This window comes from Mobula birostris, chromosome 26 (genome assembly GCF_030028105.1).
Source record: "Mobula birostris isolate sMobBir1 chromosome 26, sMobBir1.hap1, whole genome shotgun sequence".
Classification (NCBI taxonomy): Eukaryota; Metazoa; Chordata; class Chondrichthyes; order Myliobatiformes; family Myliobatidae; genus Mobula; species Mobula birostris.
In genome coordinates, this window is record NC_092395.1 from 8,517,819 (window position 1) to 8,542,111 (window position 24,293).

Below are 24,293 nucleotides of genomic sequence, written 5' to 3' on the forward strand. Positions count from 1 at the left end.
CATTTCCATTGTAGCATTCAAGATGATTGTCAATACCTTGAAATTCTTTGTAGTTCCTAACTTGTTGAAGTAGTGAAATTGCCTCATTTTCACTCCCAGCCATTTCTGGCATCTTAAAAACACAATGTTTGAAATCAGTGGGCAAAACAGTTCTAAATTGGCTTACTGCTTATTTCCCGCCAACTATCAGTGACAAAAATCACTGCTTTTTGAATGCAACCATTTAAAAATTAACAGCCACAGAAGTGCACATGTCTGGTACTAGTTAGAAATTGTTCAGCAACAGCCTCTGCTGCAGTTAAACAACATAGTGTACCAAATAAACGAAGGGAATTCTGGCTATTTTCTTGATGAATTTTTGTTGTTTAAGAGTTGTCCCAAATAAAGAGATAGTCCAATTAACCAGAATTCACCGTGCTTTGTGTTTCTTTTCCCTTTTTTATTTTGTGTTTGCACAATTCGTTGTCTTTTGCACATTGGTTGTCTGCCCTTGTATAGTTGTGTGCAGTTTTTCATTGATTCTTTTGAGTTTATTGTATTTATTGTGAATGCCTGCATGAACATGAATCTTGGGGTAGTATATGGTGACATATATGTACTTTGACAATACATTTATTTTAAACTTTGGAAAGTGATGAATTACCTAGCCACTTGTATCAAGTCGTTCTCTGCTGTGACAAACAACTTCTGTTTACCATACAGCATGGTCTTTATTTGCACATCTGCACCTTGAGATTTCAAAACCGATTTCAAAACCAATTTCTACTTGGAAGTGTCAATACATTAAAAAATAGTTTGAAGGCTGGTTCTTGTGTCAACAGATCCTATATTAACTGAATATCCTCTGATTATAACTGTTTAACACATGTGAAATAAACACTCAAACCAATCTGCTGCCATTTCACTTGCAAACAGCTTCAGTCTAAAATTAAAAAAAATCAGATGCTGAAAAGATGAAATAAAGTATGAAATTTCAGGCAAATCTCATTATTCCTGTCTGCATAGATCTTGTATGATTTACAGTTAATGTTTCAGATTGATGTCCAGGCATCAGAGACAGAATAGTTAGGCATATTTTATTTCAAACAATATCAACTAATTTTTGAAAGCATTTTCCTTTAGGAGATGATAGGTATCCAGCAGAAGCTATTCCAAAATGTCAAACATGTACATACAGTCAATATTTTTCTATTTGGTTCATTTGAAGCATAAAGTTTTCAATTTTCCAGAGAGTAATTTTGAATTGTAATTATTTGGTTGTCCTGGATGAACAGATACCATATTTTCATTCTCAAATTTGTAGCAAAAATTACATTAAATTGTTTAAACCATTAGATATTTTCTCCATGTGCCACTTGAGTTTATTTTTAAATATAGGAATAGTGAAGTTTAACAGTTTGCTGCAACTTCCAGCTGATGATAGGACTAGTTTTCAATTACGTGGCAAGTTATTAATAAAGAAATGGTTCCTAAATTGAATTGTATGGCTTAATCTAAGAATTCTTAATGATTTGAATTAGTAAAATTTCACAGGAAAATAACACATAGAAATGGGAGAAGGACTTTTTTTTCCCTTTTAAGTTTGCTCCACAATGAGTTTCAGGGTATATTTTCCAGGTTCCATTTCTTTCCTGAGCTTCAGTTCTTCTGTGTTCCTTCTCGACTTGTATTTTTAGCCTTTTCTTGATCAGTTTTTCTTTGTTATGTGAAGTGTGCAAGCTTACTATCGTGTGATTTCATTGTTTTACGAAAGGAAACTAAATTCCTTGTGTTCTAGTGAAGAGTCCTAACCTAAGTGTTAACAGCCCATTTCCCTCCATGGATGCTGCTTGACCTACTAAGTTCCTCTTCTCCTTAAAATTCCATAGAACTCCCAATGGAAGATTAATTTGGTAGTTACCTTCAGTGACTGATTGGAGTTCTTTCTTTTGGATTATACTTATGCTAACAGCAAGCATTCCTTTTCCAAAAGACTGAGAGATGTTGATTTTTTTTTGCCAGTATAGTGCAATTTTATTCCGATGAGAGGGATTGGGATTTAATGAGCTATTTAATTGTAACTGCTTATTATATTCTGCTAGGATGATGGGCTTTTTTAATGAATCATAGAAATATTCATTACATATGGTGGTTACAAAATAGTGTATTTTTACCTTGTATATGTACAAGATTACGAGAATTGGGTAGTAATTCAAGTCAAATTTGTCATCTGGAGAGTCTGTTTAGAATTAGGTAGAATTGCACCAGGCAATGCCAAGTACTGCATGCGTCCGTCAGGGATTATTCCAGTATTCAATTGAAAAAATTTAGCAAACAACTTCAAACTAAAATCAAAGAAGTGGTCAGTTCTGTTACTGATACACCTGTGGAGCCAACAACTTTATTACACTCAGTACACACAGCTGCACGTATTTTGAAATGTAGCATGCATTTTACACTTTATCATAGTGCATGTGATATGGCTAAAATTCAGAAAGTATTCGATAGTTTATTCATATTAGCAGTTTGAATTAATGCAGTCTTCTACATGTGAACTGACTTCCATTTTTTTTAAAGGTATGGATTGATCACAGTATGCCTCTGAATACTGTGCTCAATCCACTTCCTATGGACTTGATTTCAAGGACTCTAAGGTCATGTTCTCAATATTTATTACATATTTCTTATTATTATTTTTCTTTTTTGTATGTGCACAATTTGTCATCTTTTGCATGTTGGTCATTTGTCTGCCTTTGTGTGCAGTTTTTCATTGATTCTATTGTGTTTCTTTATTATGAATGGCCCCCAAGAAAGGGAATCTGAGGGTTGCATATGTTGGCATATACATCCTTTGATAATAAATTTACTTGAACTTTGAATTTGACAGATTGGAAATGATTGCATCAGTATCCAGTTGTAATGTAGGCTCTTCTGTTGGCTTAGCTCAGGCTATTGGAACTTTACCATCAGTTTCTCGTGACAGTGATGACTGTGTATTAGAATTGAAGTAAACTGGAGTTTAATTTTGGAATTTGGAGTTCTATTGTGAAAATTAAACTTCTTGAAGTGGTATAAGAATTGTCCTTGGCCAAATTCTATATTGTGCCCCAGGTGATGTTTAGCGTTCTCATTTCGGCCTCTATTGTACAATGCCACGCTGTCTTAGGTCTCACATTTCCTTCACCCTTCAGGGGTCCTATGAAGTGCTGTCTTGATGATAGAGTTGTCCTCTCTTCTCACCATCTCCAGTGTTTTCTCATGATGATTATGGCCATGCCCTCTTGATGACACTGAAAGAGCAAGGCTTGGTTGGAAATATTTCTTGGCCAGAAGATATGAATTGCTTCAGTTTAATTGCTGCAGAAGTAGTTTTAGTTCAGAGTAGTGTTCTTCAAGCTGATAGTGGTGCTGAAACTAATGTTCCTTAAAGTGAGTGAATGGTGAGGAGAAGTAAAATGGGGGGCCATTGACTTACCCATTTGCTCAAGAATTAGTTGTATTACAACAAGGGCTTTGTGACTTGATTTATCGAAGTGAGGATGAGGAGGAGCAGAATTAGGTTATAGTTGATTAAATTTTTCCACTATTTATTCTTGAAACTTGGTTCTTGCATCTTTAATAATATGATTTATTGGGAATGTATGACCAGGATAGCAGTAATTCTGTTGATATAACATGTACCTTGATTTCTTTTTGGTCATGTGTAGAAAATTGGGTGAAACTAGTCAGTGGGATGAGGATCTAATTTAATCAAATAGATGGCTCTGAACTGGATCAGATCCTAACAGTTGCAGCTTGATTCGAGATCAGTGACTACCACACAGCTATCAAGCTCCTGAACAAAGGGGATAACTACACTCACTTGGCTTTCCATTGAGATGTTTCTACAACCAATGATCTCACCTTAACGACTATTTATCTTGTTATTTCATGTTCTCATTATTATTATTTATTTATATTTGCATTTGCACAGTTCGTTGCCTCCTGCACTTTGGTTGATCATTCATTGATCCTGTTAGTTTTTTTTTGTAATTTATTTTTTATTGAAGTTCATCAAACAAACATTTCCATATTTATAGAAAGATGAAAGAAAGAACAATCGAAAGAAGAAAACTATGTACAAAGTAGGGAGTGATTTTTTTTTTAAAACAACATTATTCATTGACTTGTGAGAATAAAGTCAGGCCTATGAGGTGTTATGTAGTTAAACCATTTTTCCCAGCATGAATAAAATTGTTCCAACTTATGATTAACAGATGCTGTTATCTTCTCCATTTTGTAAATTCCATTGTAATTTCCATCCATACATTTTAAAGTTGGGCTCTCCAGTGATAACCATTTCCTGGTAAGGGTCTTTTTGCCAGCCACCAGCAGTATATGCGTTAAATATTTATCTCTTTTCAACCGTTCTTGAGGTATATACTCAAAATATATAGTTATTATTCTATAGATTTGCTGAATATGTCCATGAGAAAATGAATCTCAGGATTGTATATGGTGGCTTGTATTTACTTTGAATTGCATTGCTACATTTCTCTATCAAATAGGCTAGGTAAGTAGGACAAGACAATCCAGAAATGTGTTGGTGAAGATGAAACCAGTAAGTTTAGGCCTCTTTAGACAAGTTGAGGGAAAGATCTTGTGTGTAGTTGTTGACTGAATATGGAGAAATAATTTTGTAGTTAGAAACACAAGCCTGTTTATACTTTGAGATCAATGATGGATTAAAATAATGGATCAGGGAAATGTATTGGGACAGAATTCTTAATGTAAATGCTAAGTCAGAGACGGTGCTGCAAAAACAGTGTGCAATGTTTGAGACATTTTTGATTCCTACCATTTCCAATTTTAAAAGTTTGGTGTGCATAGCTTTAGAGTTTTGTCTTCAGTTTTGGGTTATGTTTGTGCTGAGCATGAGATAGCAAGGCAAAAATAATTGTCTTAACTAGCTGTAAATTTCATTAACTAGCTGTAAAATGTCAATGATTTACTTTCAAGAATGCAGGCTTTTAAGATGAGATTTTAAAATGTTGAAGTAGGATTCACTCATTATTTTTAAATTATGCACATAGCTTTTGTCACAGACAGACATACAAAGGTTACACGTTATCTTTAACGCAGAACTCAACAGTGTTCCTAAGCAGAGCAGTTTTAGTGTTGTTACTGTGGGTCAAGTGTAATGGAAGTTACACTTAAATTTTGCACAATGGCTGTATGAAATTAAAATGGATGATTTGTACATCTGCTACAGTTTTTTCCTGAAGTAGCCACTGTACTACTTCTGTTACAGGTTATGGGGAGCTGGTTCCCAATAATCTGTACTAATTCCAACCACAACTACTTTATCTTTTCCTGTCATTCACCTTATGTACAGATATTCCTCTGCCTGGTGTCATTTTATGAGCAAATAATCAATCTGTGTATATAAGCTATCATATGTATTCATGTCTATTGTAGTCTTTATCTTACAGTGTTTCTTTTGTGTGGCATCAGATCTGGAGTAACAATGAGTTCTTTCTCCTTTACACTTATGTATTAGATATTACATTAAACAATCTTGAACCTTGAATTAGTGAATGAGGTTGTTTCAGGCTTACTAGCATTGCTCATCTCTTTTCATTTTGTTTATTAGGATTCCCTGCCAGGACATCACAAGTCTAGATCATTTGAATTTGCTCAGAATGAAAAGTGAAAACAAAAATGCTAAGAATGATCAAGCATGACTGGAGAGAAACACAGTTAGCTTCATTTTCAGATTTATTTATCATCCGTTACATTGAAATGTGGCATTTGTGTAAACAACCGACATACTTGGGGGCAGCCTGCAAGTGTCACCACACATTCCAGCAACAACGTAGCATGCCCACGCTTCTACAGCTTCGTCAGAATGGTCAAAAGTAAAAATGTTTCAATTGCAGAGAAGCTGGAAGAGTGGAGGGGACAACGGAATGCCATTGATAATGTGGAGATCAAGAGAAGCTGAATGATGTGTGGTATTGTTGCTGGCTGAGAGAATATGGTGCAAGATTGTTCATTGAAGCCAATTTTTCTGAAATTCTGATTAAGGCCCTGAGACCTCATGTTAACTCTTACCACAGATTTTGCCTGACCCACAGAGTGCTTCCAGCATCTTCTATTCATGTTTCTGATTTCCAGCACTTGTAGTTCTAATTCGCCCTGGCAGAAATTGCTGTTCAAAGCTGAAAAAAATGTCAGTATTGTCTTTCAGTCCTGCGGGTATGTTGGGTACCTTTAAACTCCACATGACTGAGCGCCAGTCTAATTCATGCAGAGACCGAATGATTTTGTACCCTGTTAATGTGGGACTGAAAAACATTTGCTGCAGTCTACTGGGTGCGGTATTGGGTATATTTAAAGCAGAGGTTGATAAGTTCTCGATTACTAAGGGTATCAAAGGTTCCAGGGAGAAGTCAGGAGGATGGGGTTAAGGGATAATAAATCAGCCTTGATGGATTGCAGAGAAGACTCAATGGGCTGAATTGCCTAATTGTGCTCCTATGTCTCGTGTTCTTATTCCTCGGCATAAAGGCTGATTACTGAATACCCATCTTTCCCAAGTTTTCTAGATACATAGTGCTTTGTGCTGCAGTTCTGTGCTACCATCTCCTTGTTTTGGTCCTGTACTGAGCCTCTTATCAGCGCAGAAATGGTGTCCAGCCTACAATGTTGTACTAACCATCCAACACCCATTTACATTCTTGATTTTAAAAAAAAATCTCCCCATTTTTGCTTCAACCCACCCCATCAGCAGTCATGGAGAATGTGCGGATTTGAACTCAGGTCACCGGAGGCAGCAAGACTACAAGCTGCAGCATTGTGCTCTCGATGTTATAATGCCTGTTCTCATTGTTCCTACAAAACCTTCCAACTATGACTGAAAACTGACAATAAAAATTGCTTAGAATCATTTTGATCCAATTGTGCTTCCAGGTGCATAATCATACTCAACTTCCCTTTAAACTTTGTATAGAGTACATATAATGCACCCTTTGATTATACCAAAAGAAAGTGAAGTATCAAATTAGTATCCATTCTCATTCTGTCATATTGGTCCATGGCCTCCTCTTGCGCCAAAATGAAGCCACCCTCAGTGTGGAAGAGCAACACTTTATATTCCATCTGGGAGGCCTCCAACCTGATGGTGTAAATATCAATTTCTTCTTCCAGTTTAAAAAGAAACCCTACCCCTTCCTTCTGTGCCCCACTCTGGGCTCTTACATCTTTTCACCTGCCCATTACCTACCCTGAGTCCTCTCCTCCTTCCCTTTCACCCATGATCCATTCTCCCCTCTATCAGATGCCTTCCTGTCCAGCCCTGTATCTTTCCTCCCCAACTGGTTTCACCTGAAACCTTCAAGCTATTCCCCCATCCCCTCCCCCAGTATTTTATTCTGGCATCTTCCCCTTCCCTTCCAGGCCTGAAGAAGGGTCTTGGCCTGAAACTGACTGTTTTATTCATTACTGTGGATGCTGCCTGACCTGCTGAATTCCCCAGCGTTTTGTGTGTGTTTCCATCTTCATTTATCCAATCCTTGTTGCAGAGATATAGGCTTGTACGGAAATATTCTCTGTTTTTGTCTCTGTTAGGCCATGAAGGAAGAATGCCCAAGACACCAATTTACATCTTCATCTATCCAACCTTTGTTGTGGAGGTAGTGACTTGTAAGGAAACATTCTCTATTTTTGCCTCTGTTAGGCCATGAAGGAAGAACACCTTACCCACTAATTTACAATGTACACTTAGTGTTTTCTCTATCTCATTCTTGCCCGTGGCTACATTGCCAGTCAGTGAACATCTTCCCGCAAGTTTGCTTGACAGTTCCCAGTTAATGAGAAACAACCCACTAAAAATTTTTTCGTGGCAGTATGCTAAAATTGATTATTTTTAACTACTGGATTAAAGCTGTGCATGGTAATTGTAAGTTGTGGAACAGTAGTTTATGAAATCAGAAAAGGATTAACTATTCAAACTAAAATTATATCTTACTCCAAATGACTATAGCTGGACTACCCAACATAAATTTTATCATTGGTGAACTGTGCCTGGTAAGTATACAGGAAGGAAAAATAAAGCTTCACTGATCCTCTAAAGATAAAACATGTTCAAAAAAAATCCCCTCTAATGTAGCATCACCCATAATTTAAAAGAAATGGACAAATTAAATAATTGTTGCCTTTGTGTGCTTTTCCCACAAATGTAGTTCAGCCTACCAACAAAACATCATTTGAGGTTGTATTTTGAGTGAAATTTTCAACATACGAGGACAAGAGATTGTGAAGGGGGAACAAATAACTATAGTTTGAGCATTTAAATTCTTTCCAACCTTAGAGTATTGACGACAATTTCAACTTCTGGTATGTAGTGTCTTCGTATAAAGCAAACTGGAAATAGTTTGTAATCTTCCAGTCTTTATAGAGAATTTCTCTTAAACTTCCTGAGTCATCTACTTTTCAAAGTTAATGTAGAAGTTATGTAGATTAGTGAAAGTTATAATTGGAAAAGTTCCTAAATGAAAGAACATCAAAGAATTATCCCTCAGAGGATGTATCATGTTATTTTTATGAATGTTTTTCCCATTTTTTTAAAAAGCGTTCCGAGATACTGTGATAAAAAGCCAAATGGGAATCCTGTTGCAAGAAGCATAAGTAGTTAGAATGCAGCTGTAGGAAGAAACTGGAAAGCCTTTGGATTGCTGGATTTATAGCAAGGAATATAAATTAAAAGCTTTGATGCCCCTTTACAGGGGGTTGGTGAGGCTAAATGCAGAACACTGTATAACTTTGGTCTTTCATATTTAAGCTATAATATATTACATACAAACAATGAGACCACGAATGGATCAACCATGGGTTCAGTGCTACTGAACTCCCTGCCACCACCAGGTCTCATCATGTATGAAGTACCAGTTGTTTACTGTTAACTTTTTAACATATCATATATGTACTTTATTATTAATTTATTTCTGAATTATTACCTTATATGTTATGTGTGTGATTTATATTTACTGTATTGTGCATTTTGGTCTGGAGAACCAGTTTCGTTTGGATGTATAAATATGTATGGTTGAATTACAGTAAGTTTGAATAGCACAGTAAGCTCAGGGAATTGATTGGCCTATTCCTTCAGTTTACAGTGTGTTTGGTAGAGATATGTCTCTACCAGGGAGATGTAAGACAGTCCTTCCCTCTGCTAGACTGCAGGTCACCCTTGGGTAAGGTGTAGCACTAGCTTAACCCCCCCTCCCCCCTCCCCCACCGATCTGGGTCACGTGAATCCATGGGAGCAGCTGGTGGATGTCACATGCCCTGGTTATGCAACCACTAGCACCAGGCAGACAATCTCTGAAGAGTATCCATTATGGCTGGAGTCGCCTGTTTTGTGTAGACACTGCCCAGCAAACCACTTCTGAAGAAAAAATTGCCATGAATAATCATGGTCGTGGAAAGACCATGATAATCCATGTCATACGACATGGCACATAATAAACAAACAGTACGTTCATGTAAATCCTTTAGTATATTCCATTTTTATTTTTCAGATCTGCACCTCAAAGCAAACCTTCACTTCCTCTTTTGATATAAGTTCACTAGATATTTCTCCTTGCACTATGGTCATTGACTGAATAGTTTGACCACAAGGCTGAAGTGAATAGGGTGAACACTTCAGTTTTTTGTCTTGTTAGGTGACCTTCCTTGTTTCAGTTGAAATGAGAAGAGGAAGAATTACAAATATAAGGTCTGCCCCCCCCCTTTTTTTAATTTCCCCATTATAATTAAAATTTGATATCTGCAGATAGGTTTTAATAATAATGGAATTTATTCTGGAGCATAATCTGGAGAATTCCAGTAATAGTGGACTGAAAATCTTCAATTGTTGCATTATGAAGTCAGGGAAATTAAACTTAGGATTGTTTACTAGTGCAACATGCTATGATGGTGCCCTTTTAACCGTTGGCTGTAACTTGATATCAATTTTTTAATGAAAACAAAATGCTAGAAGTAAGTTTAACAGCATCTTAGGAAAGAGAGAATTAACATTTTATAGTGACCTTTGCTCTGAAATTTGGATCAATAATTTCATTACGCCTTCTCTGTTTTTAAATACCTATTATTTTAAATTCCTGTTTGCTTTGAGGTACGCATTTAGACAGTTTATATAAATAGTTGTGGGATTATTCACTGGTGTTAGTGAATCATTTTATAATTTTTGTGCATCTAAAATAACAATTATAGCTTACCTGGTTTTATTTTCAAAATGCTCGTTTATAATAATTTCAATCAAGTATTGAATGTGATTGTTCTTGTTTACAGGCCAAGTATATTTCACAATGTATTGATGAAATAAAGCAGGAGCTCAAGCAGGACAACATTGCAGTCAAAGCCAATGCAGTCATCAAACTTGCATATGTAAGTACAAAATGTCATCAATTGGAATTATATTTGAGTTAAATAAAATTAAATTATATTGAAAGATTTAATCCAACTGGAATAATTTGTAACTTTCAGTCACATGGTCTTTACAAATGTTGAAGCTTAGAGCATTATAGTGGGTTTGGTTTATCCTCAGTTCTGCAGCTGCCTTGTGAGGCACTCAATAATTACCCATAAGACCATAGACTGTAAGACATAGGAGCAGAAATAGGCCATTCAGCCTATTGAATCCGCTCCGCAATTCCATCATGGCTGATTTATTATCCCTCTCAATCATGTTCATCTGTCTTCTTCTTATAGCCTTTGACGGCCTTACTAATCAAAAACCTATCAACCTTTGCTTCAAATATACCCAATGACTTGGCCTTCATAGCTGTCTGCCCTTCACCCTCTCTTTAAGCTCCACATCACTCCTCCCAATTAATTTGCAATTTACTTCTGTAATTATAAAATAACTGCACCCTAAACTTATAAGATGTTTATAAGAATGAGAGTGGCCCACTCTGGTACTTAGTAATCAGCACAGATGTATGCACCCAGTTTACAGTGAACAAGTAGAAATGAATGAGGGATGTCAGAGGGAAGTTTTTAACACAGAGAGGTAGGTGCCAGGGATAGTAGTAGAGGCAGGTACATTTATGAGACTATTAGATAGACATGTGAATGAAAGAAAAATGGAGGGCTATGTGGGAGGGAAGAGTTAGATCCTGGGGGAGATTAAATGGTATACATAAACATGTTGGTATGCTGGATTACATACATTAATATGAAGTTTGGATGTTTTCTGAAATATTGTGGTTGGAGTACAAAAATGTAAATAATAAAAAATCAAAACTACTTTATTTGAATCTAAATAGCATTTTTAGAAAGATAAATTGAAAACGTAACAATTTTTGAATATGATTTAAAAACTATTACAGGCACATTAAAGGGGTCTGGGTGTTCAGTGTAAGACCATAAGACATAGAAGCAGATTTACGCCCTTTGGCCCATGGAGTCTGCTCCACCCTTCTATCATAGCTGATTAATTATCCCTCTCAACCCCATTCTCCTGCCTTCTCCCTATAACCTTCGACGGCCTGACTAATCAAGAACTTATCAATCTCTGCTTTAAATATGCCTGACGATTGGCCTTCACAGCCATTTGTGGTACTGAATTCCACAGATTCGCCACCCCTCTGACTAAAGAAATTCCTCCTCATCTCTCGTCTAAAAGGACATCCCTCTATTCTGAGGCTGCACCCTCTGGTCCTCGATTCCCCCACTATAGGAAGCATCCTCTCCACATCCACTCTATCTAGGCTTTTCATTATTCCAGGTTGTGCACTGTTTCAAAAGAACGGAGAAAGGAGATGATATGGTATTTTAATCAAAGGGCATATAAGTGGTGTTAAGTTGTGATATAATGACAGTGGATAGTGACATGGAATAGGTTTGTGTTGAAATGATGACGACCAGAGGAAGAATGACAGAGGTGGGTGTAGTCTGTAGAGCCCCAAAATGTGACTACTTAACATGTCAAAGCATAAACAGGGAATATCAAGGTAATGTTTCAAGGAAACTGCAATTATGGTAGGTTTTAGTCTATTTATTGACTTGGAAAACCAAACTGACAAGCATACCATTGAAGGAGAATTTATGGAATGCATTAAAGAGCAGTATATTATGGAACTATTTTACTTTTGGTCTTGTGTAATGAAGAAGGGTTATGAGGGATCTTTTGGTGAAAGATCTATCAGAGGATAGTGACCATAAGATAGAATTCCAATTGCACTTTGAAGGTCAACATAAATTGAAAATGCTGGTTGTGGTAAGTAAGCTGAATTATATTGGAATAAGGGAGTAGTTGTCTATAGATTGAGTAAATGAGTCAATAGCAAACAAACAAGGCAAATATTCAAACAGCTGATCTCTTAATACTCATAAGAGTTTATCCCAATCAAAAGGATTCCATGAGAAAGAGAGGCAATCTAACATTAACAAAGGAGTACAAAATGTTAAATTGAAAAGTTGCATATAAAAATTGGCAAGGGCTAGTGGTAGAATCGAGAACTGGGGCATTTTGGCAGAAGACTTAAAAGCTCATAGGAAGCAAGAAATGAATTTTTAGAGAAAACTTGCATGTAGTATGAAAATAGTGAAAGTTTTTATGTATATATAATAGTGGGAGGAGTTAAATATGGGGCCTGTACAGAACAAAGTTGTTGAATTGTACAGTAAAGAAATGGCAGATACGTTGAATAAATTTTTGCATCAATCTTTGCCATGGAAAAGATTGCTAATATTCCTGAGATATTGATGGACTAATTTATCAGAAAACTTTCAAAATCCCACTTAAAAAGCATAAAAGGACTAGAAGAACTCAGGGGGGCTAAGTCATTGGTTATATCTTTAAAGCAGAGATTGATAGGTTTTTAATTAGTAAAGGTGTCAGAGGGTGTGTGTGAAGGCAGGAGAATGGGGTTGAGAGGGATAACAAATGGTAGATAAATGAGTATTTTACATCAGTCTTCACTGTGGAAGACACTAACAGTGTGCCAGATGTTGAAGGTGTGAGGGAAGAGAAGTGAGCGCAGTTCCTATTACAAGGGAGAAGGTGCTCAAAGAGCTGAAAGGCACAAGGGTACGTAAGTCATCCAGACCAGATGAACTGCACCCTAAGGTTCTGAAAGATAGTGGTAGAGATTGTGGAGGCATAAGTAATGATCTTTCAAATGTCATTGGAGTCTGGCATGGAAAATTGCAAATGTCACTCCACTCTTTAAGAAAGGAGGCAGGCAGCAGAAAGGAAATTGTAGACCAATTAGCCTGACCTCAGTGGTTGGGAAGATGTTAGAGTCAATTGTTAAGGATGAGGTGATGGAGTACTTGGTGACACAGGACAAGATGGGACGAAGTCATAAGGGAAAACCTTGCCTGAACCTGTTGGAATTCTTTGAACAGGTGACACATAGGATAGATAAAGGGGATGCAGTGGATGTTGTACAATATATTTGTACTTTCAGAAAGCCTTTGACAAGGTGCCACACATGAGACTGCTTACCAAGTGAAGACCCCATGGTATTACAGGAAAGTTACTGGTATGGTTAGAGCATTGGCTGATTGGTAGGAGGCAGAAAGTGGGAATAAAAGGGCCCTTTCTAGTTGGCTGCCAGTGACTAGTGGTGTTCCACAGGGGTCAGTGTTGGGACTGCTTTGTTTTGTGCTGTATATCAGTGATTTAGATGACGGAATACTCACAACACGCTAGAGGAACTCAGCAGGTCAGGCAGCATCCGTGGAAATGATGAGTCAACGTTTCAGGCCAGAACCCTTCGTCAGGATTTTTGGTTCTGGCCTGAAACGTTGACTCATCGTTTCCATGGATGCTGCCCGACCTGCTGAGTTCCTCCAGCGTGTTGTGAGTGTTGCTTTGACCCCAGCATCTGCAGATTATTTTGTGTTGTAGATGATGGAACAGATGGCTCTGTTGCCAAGATTGGTTGAGGGGCAGGTAATGTTGAGGAAACAGGCAGAAGGACTGGGACAGATTAAGAGAAAGGGCAAGAAAATGGCAAATAAAATGCAGTGTTGGAAAATACATGGACATGTACTTTGGTAGTAGAAATAAATGTGTGGACCATTTTCTAAACCGAGAAAATCCAAAAATCTGAGATGTAAAGGGACTTGTGAGTGCTTGTGCAGAACACCTTAAAGGTTAACTTGCAGGTAGAGTTGGTGGTGAGGAAGGCAAATGCAATGTTAGCATTCACTTCAAGAGGTCTAGAATACAAGAGCATGGATGTGATGCTGAGTATCGTGAACAGTTTTGGGTACCCTATCTAAGAAAAGATGTAGTAGTATTGGCGAGGGTTCAGGGGAGGTTCACAAGGATGATTCCAGGAATGAAAGGGTTATCATACAAGGAATGTTTGATAGGTCTGTGTTTGTACTTGCTGGAATTTAGAAGGATGGTGGGGGAGGGGTCTCATTGAGGCCTAGATAGAGTAGATATGGAAAGGATGTTTCCCATGGTGGGAGAGTCTAGGACAAAAGGACACAGCCTCAGGATAGAGGGGTGTCCATTTAAAACAGAGATGCAGAGAAATTCCTTTAGCCAGAGAGTGGTGAATTTGTGGAATTTATTACCACAGGCTGCTGTGGAGGCCAGGTCATTGGGTGTATTTAAGGCAGAGCTTGATAGGTTCTTAATTGGACATAGCATGAAAGGTTACAGGGAGAAGGCCGGGGAGTGGGGCTGAGGAGGGGGAGAAAGGACCAGCCAAGTGACCAAATTCAGCTCCTATGTCCTATGGTCTAAATCAATCATGATCAATGGGTCCATTTGCCTAATTCTGCTTGTATGTCTTGTGCTCTTAATGGATGTGACAGATTGTACACCAGGTTTTAAAGGAAGTGACTGCAGATACACTGGACACATTGGTTGAAATTTTTCCTTGCTTGCTAAATTCTGGGAAGGTACCTTAAGATTGGAAAACAGCCAATGTGACTCTCTTGTTCAGAATGGAAAGGAGATGGACGGAAGGCAGGGAACTACATGCCAAAAGGCCTGTCTTGTGCTGTGCTATTCTCTGTTCGGTTTCTGACAGGATGCCAGAATCAATAATTAAGGAGAAAATAGTTAATCATTTAGAAAAGTGTCAACAACCTAAGCTTACAAAAGGTATATGATTGGGCAAATTTGCTGGAATTCTTTGAGGATACAGTGGAGTATTGATAAAGGAGAATCTGTAAATATAGTGAATTGAGATTTCCGAGAGACATTTGACAAGATCTGGATAGGAAGTTAGTGTGTAAATCAAAAGCTCATGATATTGAAAGAAGTAAGCTAAAATGGATTGAAAACTTGCTGTCACATAGAAAACAGAGTTGGAATAAATGGGTCCTTAGATCAGAGGTAACTGGTGAGTACCTTGGATTAATTCTTTGCCTGCAGTTCAATAATTACATTATGACCTGAAGGAAGGAATAGTATGCAAGGTTTCCAGATTTGCTGCAGATACTAAAGTGGATCGAAGGACTATGTTTCTGCAGTGGGGTATAGTCAGATTGAATGAGTGCAAAAAAGACTGGCAAGTAGAATTTAATGTGGGGAAATTAGAGATCACGAAGTTCGGTAAGAGAATTCAAAAGGCAGATTATTATCAAATTGGAGAAAGACAAGTACTAAGGGATCTAACTGTTGTAGTGCATGAATCGCAAAAAACTAGCAGGCAAGATCAACTAGTAGTTGAACACATGGACACTACTATTTCTTTTTACTATAATTTTCTTTTTTGTATACTTTTTATAATTTATAGCTTTTTTTTACTATGTATTGCAATGTATTACTGCAGCAAAACAACCGATTTCACAACATATGGCAATGATATTAAATCTGATTCTAGTTAAAAAAGCAAACAGTATTTTGGCCCTCATTGAAAAGGGGTTGGACTGTAGAAATAAGGAGCTTTTGTTGCAATTCTACAGGGTGTTGGTGAGGCCTCACCTGGAATATGGCCTAAAAATAGACAGTAGCATTGTTGGCTGTACAAAGGAGGTTCACTGGGCTAATTCCTGGGATTCCTTCTAAGAAAGACCAAATCTGGGCCTTTATCCACGGAGTTCAGAGGAATGAGGTGTGATTCTGTTCAAAATTGAAGTGTGTAGATACAGTAAATGCAAGCAGGCTCTTTACTACTGAGACAAGAACTAGACATTATAGGTTAAGGGTGCAAGGTAAAATGGAGAACCTGAGGGGAAACTTCACTCAGAAGAGTGGTGAGAGTGTGGAATTAGCTGCCGGCTGAAGATGTGGGTTTGAGTTCAACACCTAAGAGAAATGTGGATAAGTACACGGATGGGAGGGGTACGGAGGCCAATGGTCCCGAGTGCTGGTTGTTCAAACTGAGCAGAATAATAGATCGGCATGTGCAATATGGCCAAAAGGCTTGGTTCTGTGCTGTATTGCTCTGTAACTCTAAATATATTAAATTCTAGTAAGATCTTACAGAGTAGATTTAGGGTGTTCTCAGTCATGGAATGAAAGACTCCTTTACAAGGGGACATAACTGCAAAGTAAGAGGCTACGTAGAAATTCCTTCTCTTAGAGTTTGAGAGTTTCTGGAGTTATCTGGCCAGCAGATAGCAGAACCTGTATCATTAGAGCTATTTAAAATGAAGATGGATAATCCCGGGGGAAACAATTTTCCCCCGGGATTAATAAAGTATGACTATGAGTATGGATAAATTTTTCATCAATCAATAGAGGATGTGGAGAAATGGCACAGAGGAGGAATAGAAGCCAGCATAGATTAGCCATGATTCTATTATGTGGCATGCCAGACTTGATGGATCCATTTCTACTCACACTACTTATATGGAAGTATTGGTCTTTAAGACCCCGGTGTGCAGTTTTGATCCTGGTACCTAAGAAAATATATTGTTAGTGTTCGTTGATATTTAAAGTTGTTTCTTTTTGCTCCATAATAGCTGCAGATGCTGGGATATGACATCAGCTGGGCTGCATTCAATATTATAGAAGTAATGAGTTCATCAAAGTTTACATTCAAGGTGAAGGTTCATCTTTTAATATTTCTACTGTTTAGTAAATGAATGCATATTAACTACAATCCTTGCTAATTAGATGCTATGAATCACTAAAGCTTAAATTATTCCTGCAAGGATTTCAGCTTAAGGTTCATAAATATTAGCAAATGCTTAAATTTGTCTGTTCTGGAAAACTTGTGTTAAAAGTTCTTTTCCATTTGTTCCTGTCACTCATTTATTTTTCAGAATATTTGGAATATGTGATTCCAACCTGAAATCCCAATCCTCTAATTTTTTTTTAAAGATCTAATTGTACAGCTGTTCATTCCTTGTTAAAACATACAAACACTGAGAGATTTGAAGATTTTGTATTGATTCGCCTCATTTCAGTTTATACTTGATGTTGACACAAATACCACATGGAGGTGTTACTGCTTAGTGTGTATTTGTCAAACTGCACTTATCGTCTGGAGCTTTTTCAAATTATGGTTCAGACTTCTGTGTAAATTGATATGCATAATCACAATTTTTTTAAAAATCACTAATACTGTGCACGAGGGATTTAGATACCTTTGTTGATCTTTTTCCCCATTCATTTAATTCTTGGTACATTCAGTTGTTGTAATCGAGCTGTAAATATTTATTTGAAAAAGGTTTGTCCTGTACTTGTAGACTACATACAATTTCTGAACTCTGTAGAATTTTCTTTTTCTGCATAAATATGATACCAAGATGTGATCTTCAGGCAAGTCCTGAAACTAGATAGAGAACCCAATTAAATAAATAACACTGACATATTATACTTGTTCATTTATTTATTGAGAAAAATGATCCAATATTACATGTATTTGTTGAAAAAATTACGTGCACATTTGCTTTCAGTAGCTGGTGTGGACCCCCACCCCCCAACACAGCAATAACTTCAACCAAACATTTCCGAAACTAATGATCAGTTCTGCACATCAGCTTGGATTAATTTCAGGCCATTCCTCCTTACAAAATGCTTTAACTCTGGGATATTGGTGGGCTTCCTTGCATGAACTGCTTGCTTCAGGTCCTTTCACAACATTTCTGTAGGATTAAGGCCAGGACTTTAGCCCAGCCATTCCAAAACACAAATTTTCTTTTTTTTTTTTTAAGCCATTCTATTGTTGATTTACTCTTGTCTTTTGGATCATTTTCTTGATGCATTATATGGCTTCTATTAAGCTTCAGGTGATGGACTGCTACCCTGACATTCTCATGTAAAACATCTTGACACACTATACACTTTTGAATTCATTGGTCCCTTAACAATTGCAAGCTGTCCAGGCCTCAGGCAGCAAAGAAGCACCAAACCATGATGCTCCTTCCATCATGCTTCGTAGTTGGGATGAGGTGTTGGTGTGCAGTGCCCTTTTTCCTCCAAACATAGCAGTGTGCATTTCTGCCAAAAAGTTGAACTTTTGTCTCATCTGTCCACAGAATATTGTCCCAGAAGCATTGTAGAACATCCAGGTGGTCTTTTGCAAACTTGAATGCAACATTTTTTTTTATTTTTGGAGAACAGTGGTTTCCTCCGTGGTGTCCTTCCATAAACACCATTCTTGGTCAGTGTTTTTCTTATAGTGGACACATGAACAGAGACATTAGTAAGTTTTAGAGATTTCTGCAGGTCTTTTGCTGTTACCCTTGGGTTCTTTTACACCTTCAGCATTGCAAGTTGTGCTCTTGGTGTGATCTTTGCAGGACGCCCACCCCTAGGGAGAGTAGCAACAGTACTGTGTTTCCTCCATTTGTAGACAATTTCTCTTTCTGTGGATTGATGAACACTCAGGTCTTTAGAAATGCTTTTGTAGCTTTTTCCAGTTTCACGCATCTCTACATTTCTTCTTCTAAGGTCCTCTGAAAGTTGTTTTGATCGAGGCACGCTGCACATAAACAGATCTTTCTTGAGAAGAGCAGGCTCTGTCAGTAACCTGACTTTATGTGTCTTTTTTTTTATATAGGGCAAGGCACCTCTACAGCCCCAATCTCATCTCATTGATTGGAACACCTCACTCCAAATAGCCTTTGCAGAAGGCATTACCCCAGTGGTTCATATACTTTTTCTAACAAATACATGTAATATTGGATCATTTTTCACAATAAATAACTAAATAAGTATGTTTTTTGTGTTATTTATTTAATCGGGTTCTCTTTATTTAGTTTTAGGACATGACGCTCTGATTACATTTTAAGTCATACAAACGTTTGTATTTATGCAGAAATAGAGACAATTCTACAGGGCTCTCAAACTTTGTAGCCCCACTGTAGCCTTCAATAGCTAGAACTTGTTATTTGAGTCTATGGTTATTGTCAATTCTATAGGTGGGGTTAGATTTGGCCCACAATGTCCTTTGACAAGAGTGCAAATTTAAACTGTACATTGCCTGTACATGGGCCATATCCCTCTATTTCTTGCATGTTCATATGTCTTTCTAAATCACTTTTAAACAGCTGGAACAACCTGTGTTTTTACTTCTGATTCACAATCCCACCCTTTCACCTCCCAAAGTTGGTAATGAATATGAAAAGGTACTTGCCTATTTGTTTGAAATTGACTCTTTATTCTGATTGAGTACAGAAACTAAATCTGATCCAATTTGGATGAGCACTTGGTTGAAGAATCCCCCTCTCTGATCTAATTTTCCTTTTTATTTGTATCTGGTTTCTAACCTTTCATTTTTCCACTGTGAATATGCAGTGTAATGTGTACTTTGTTTTGCTTATGCTGACTTGTACTTTAATGTGAAATGCATAGAGATTTTTACATTGGATTCTGTTAACTGTGTATATTTTTCCTTTTTGCAGAGAATAGGGTATTTGGCAGCCTCTCAGTGTTTTTATGAAGGAACTGATGTAATCATGTTAACAACAAATCAGATTCGTAAGGCAAGTTGACAGAAGGTTGATAAATGGATTTTCATTTTTTTTTAATGGGGTTAATTTTGCTGTGCTATGGATAATGTCACTCTTAATTCTAATTGGAATTTTTTTTTATATAATTGTACACACAGGATCTCAGCAGCCCGAATCAGTATGATACAGGCGTTGCTTTGACAGGTTTATCCTGTTTTGTTACTCCAGATCTTGCCAGGGATTTGGCAAATGACATTATGACGTTGGTGAGTTCTTTTAGATTTGAAACTTGGGCTTGAGAAGGGTCCCTTTTTGGATCTCTGCATTTATAGTTGTACACTAACAGCTACTTTGATCCACAGATGTCTCACACAAAGCCTTACATTAGAAAGAAAGCTGTGCTTATCATGTACAAGGTGTTCCTCAAATATCCGGAATCCCTGCGACCTGCCTTCCCACGCCTTAAGGAGAAACTGGAGGATCCAGATTCTGGTCAGTTGTTTTTATAGACCATTAGCAAATACAGTCTAATTGGTTGCACAAGTTAGCCTAGGAATTAATTTATAAGTTGATTTCTTATTCATTTTTTTGGTGTGAAGAAATCTTAACTATGTTTCAGGAGATTAAGTTAGTTGAATGGACACTGTTGTGGGCACATAAGCCACTGTCTAATATGTTCCAGAATCCAAAGCTGAATTATTTTGCTTAGGGAAAATATTGACTCTGTTTAAAACTTAGGCTCAATTAGAGCAAAGTGGAATTTTGATCTGAGTTAATTTGGTCAAAATCATGAAGTGTTGAATCATATATTTTAGCTAAGAGTTGTATTGAAGTTTGGATTGATCTATAATATCTCACAAACTGTGCTTGGTGTCCCCTACTCCCAAATATTAACTAGTAGTAATTTTTGCACTGCTTTTGTATTACACACTTTTAAACTTACTAATTGAAATTGTAAATAGAAAGTAGTATCAATGAAGTTAAGCTGCACAAATGTACCGTATGCTGAATTATCACATTAGCAGGGGAGAGGCCAAAGGTTCTAGATATTCTACACTTTATCACCCAGTGTAGACTCTCGCCTCTGTTTGTTCTACAGGTGTTCAGTCTGCTGCCGTAAATGTTATCTGTGAACTTGCCCGACGCAATCCGAAGAATTACCTTTCTCTGGCTCCACTGTTTTTCAAACTGATGACATCATCAACTAATAACTGGGTCCTCATTAAAATAATTAAACTTGTAAGTTCATAAAAAAAACTTTATAGGAAAGGCAGATATCAGACCTATTAGCCTAGTTTTACTCTAAGAGCCGGTTGTGCATAGATTTTAAATGTTTATGGTGATGCTGTGTGTTCATTTGATTCTTAACGGTGGATCGAATATCAGATTGTATTTGGCCATAAGCTGGCACACAAGTATATATTGAGCATCTTGTTCTGCACCTGTTGAAGTAGTAAAGGGAAATAACCTAATTTATAACTAATACTGATTATTAAAATGGAATATGTAATGGAACTATTAGAAGGATGGGACGATGAGAGTTTGAAATAATTAGCCATAGAGTCCCACAGCACAGAAACGGGCCCCTCAGCCTGGTCTTCTGCCTATTCCCATCTATCGGCACCTTGACCGTAGCCCACCTTGCCTCTCTCATCCATGCACCCATTCAAACTTCTCTAAATGTTTCAGTTGAACTTGTATCTACCATTTCTGCTGGCAGCTCGTTCCACACTCACATCACCCTCTGATCTAAGAAGTTCCCCTCAGATTCCCCTTAGATATTTCACCTTTCAACTGAAACTTATGACCTCTAATCCTAGCCTTGCCAGAACTAAGGGGGGAAATGCCTACGAGCATTTTGTATACTTTTATAAGCCCTCCTCTCATTCTTCTGCGCTCCCTTGTTTCACATTGTGACCAGAAAATGTAGAAGATTAGTCTGTAGTGTTTTACTTACAAGAAGCAAGTTGTTTAAAAATTTGGGAATTTTCTGCTCACAACTAAAAACGTAAATTGAGATGCATTTTTTAATTTGTTAATGTGGGAATCTTAGATTTTAAAATGAGGAATCTGGAAGCAGGATTTTCATGGACAATTAAGATGATTACTGTCCCACAAATAAAAGGTGCAATTATTCTTACAAACTTGAGGGTCCTGCAGAAAATTATTTTCATATACATTCTTCAAGATCTGACATGACTGTCTCTGACAGATCACCACGGTTGCTTCTTGATTTTTGTGGTTGAATTGACACTTAATGTTACAGCAATTACACAGTAATTTAATTTACTTTGGTTAATGGCAAGAAAGATCATTAAAAGTGGTTTATGATGCAGAGGTCAAATTGAAATGCTAAGAGTACAGTCTGCTCAGGCAAAGCTCCTGTGGTAAAAGAAATGAATATGATAACATTCTTGATGGTGTCAAACTATCAGAATGTCAGTAAATGGAGGAAATATCATCAAAGCAATTTGCAAGTTATTTCACAGGAAATGTATTGAACCTTAAACTAACACTCAATGGTTTCTTTGTAGTAATATTTCAGGTATAGTACTGTGCAAAAGTCTTGGGCACATATATATTGCTAGGGTGCCTAAGGCTTTTGCACAGTACTGAATATTGGTCTTTCCAGTTACCAAGTAACAGTTACTACTGCTGAGCCAATACAAAGCTAAGTTCTCTTATTTCTGTTTCCAACCGCCTTGCTACTTTAACCCATATACTGAACTGTGCAAAAATCTTAGGCACCCCCCTAGCTATTTATATGTGCCTAAGACTTTGCACGGTACTGTATGTTCTGGTCTTCTCAGCATTGTGATGGTGATCCTGGCTGTTTTTTGGGTGCCAAACCAACTAGGCTGCCTTACTGTTCGAGTTTAAAAGTTTTGGTTAGATGATCGGTTTGCATTTGATAATAGTTACACTCACCATAAGTGTAAATTTATCTAATAGTGATACTTATTTTTCTGCTAGTTTGGAGCTCTTACCCCACTTGAGCCACGGCTGGGGAAGAAGCTCATTGAACCACTGACAAATTTAATACACAGGTTAGTAATGGCATGTACTGTTCTCTTTTTCCATTTGAATGAACAAATAGCCACTACCATCCAAGAGTATGCCAGGATAAGATGCATACTGTTCTATCTCATAATACATGGAATTCAGAAAGTGTCGTTGTTCAGTCTGCTTAACAGGCTTGCTATTTGAGAAATTATCTTAAGACTTGTGATCAAAGGGTTATATCAAAAGAGTTATACCAAAGAGTTCAATATAAAATTAGATATCAGACACTTTTGTAACGTGAATGATAATTCCTAAAATATTGTATTTCAATACATTTCTAACTAATTAAATTATTTGCGAAAAGGATTTTTAAATGCCAGTTATCTCAAAATTAGATTTAATCATATGATCTTAAAAATCTGTATTCATTTCGGGATATGAGTTACAAAAACCTATCCATATAGTTCGTTAGTAAATAGTATTTTCAGCAAATGTTTTTTGCATCAGTGCTCTGGACATAATACTGTGAAGTTTTACTTTAATGGACACATTTTGTAATTTAAGAAGTGTATTGTAAGCTCTTTGTGTACTACATATATTTTTTTGGTACTTTGTTCACTGTTCCCTGCCTACAGGGAAAAACGCATGTTTTTGATGAACAAGTGGTTCTTGTAATGAAATAAATAAGTCTGAACTATATGTTGCTTGATAACTTGATGTGCATTTTTAGAATTATCGAGTACGTTTTTGAGGTTTTTCTGTTACTTTCAGTTGTTAGCACATTTGACAGTTATTGCAAAAGCATGCCAGGGTATAAACGACTAGATATTTTGCTAATGAGCATTCAGATTATTTTCATGTAATGCAGACAATAATACTCTCATTTTCAAAGTTTGATCTGTATTTGCTTACAAGTCATTGGGTATATTTAAAGCTGAGGTTAATAGGCTCTTGGTTAGTAAGGACGTAAAAGCTTTTGGGGAGAAAGCAGCAGAATGGGGTTGAGAGGAAAAACTTGTCAGCAATGATGAATTGACAGTAGACTCAATGAGCCAAATGGCATAATTCTATTGTGTATTATGGTCTAATAATCTTTAAAGATTATTGAGCCAAGGGTTTGAGGAGGGGAGGTAACAGATATTGAGCCGAGGAAAGGGATGCATGTATTTATTAAATATTAACATTATCATTAAACTGTTACAAATCCATGTGAGATTCAGAAAATTCTGTTACCATCCACTCGTAATGCATGATGTCATTCAGTTGCTTGATCAGTTAACATTGATTTAGTTAAGTGAGGTAATTAAAGTGCTAGTGGGCAAATAAGACGAAGTTACATCTGGGTGTACCTGAACAGTAAGGCTGAGGAAGAGTGGATGGCATATGGTGGAGATATTTTGCAGGAGATAAAAAGGTGAGCATAACATGGAAGAGAGGTATCTTACTACCTT

At 37.1% G+C, this 24,293-nt stretch overlaps 1 protein-coding gene across 2 annotated transcripts in view; it reads left to right on the forward strand.

Moving 5' to 3' along the window:
• Positions 1–24,293, forward strand: part of ap3d1 (adaptor related protein complex 3 subunit delta 1) — an 86,944-nt gene that overhangs the window by 13,710 nt on the left and 48,941 nt on the right. For both annotated transcript variants that reach the window (XM_072244615.1, XM_072244614.1), the window contains exons 2-8: positions 10,312–10,407; positions 16,903–16,983; positions 19,792–19,872; positions 19,998–20,105; positions 20,202–20,331; positions 20,939–21,078; positions 22,813–22,886. In XM_072244615.1, the coding sequence (XP_072100716.1) occupies positions 10,312–10,407; positions 16,903–16,983; positions 19,792–19,872; positions 19,998–20,105; positions 20,202–20,331; positions 20,939–21,078; positions 22,813–22,886 (710 nt within the window). The remainder of the gene's footprint in view (positions 1–10,311; positions 10,408–16,902; positions 16,984–19,791; positions 19,873–19,997; positions 20,106–20,201; positions 20,332–20,938; positions 21,079–22,812; positions 22,887–24,293) is intronic.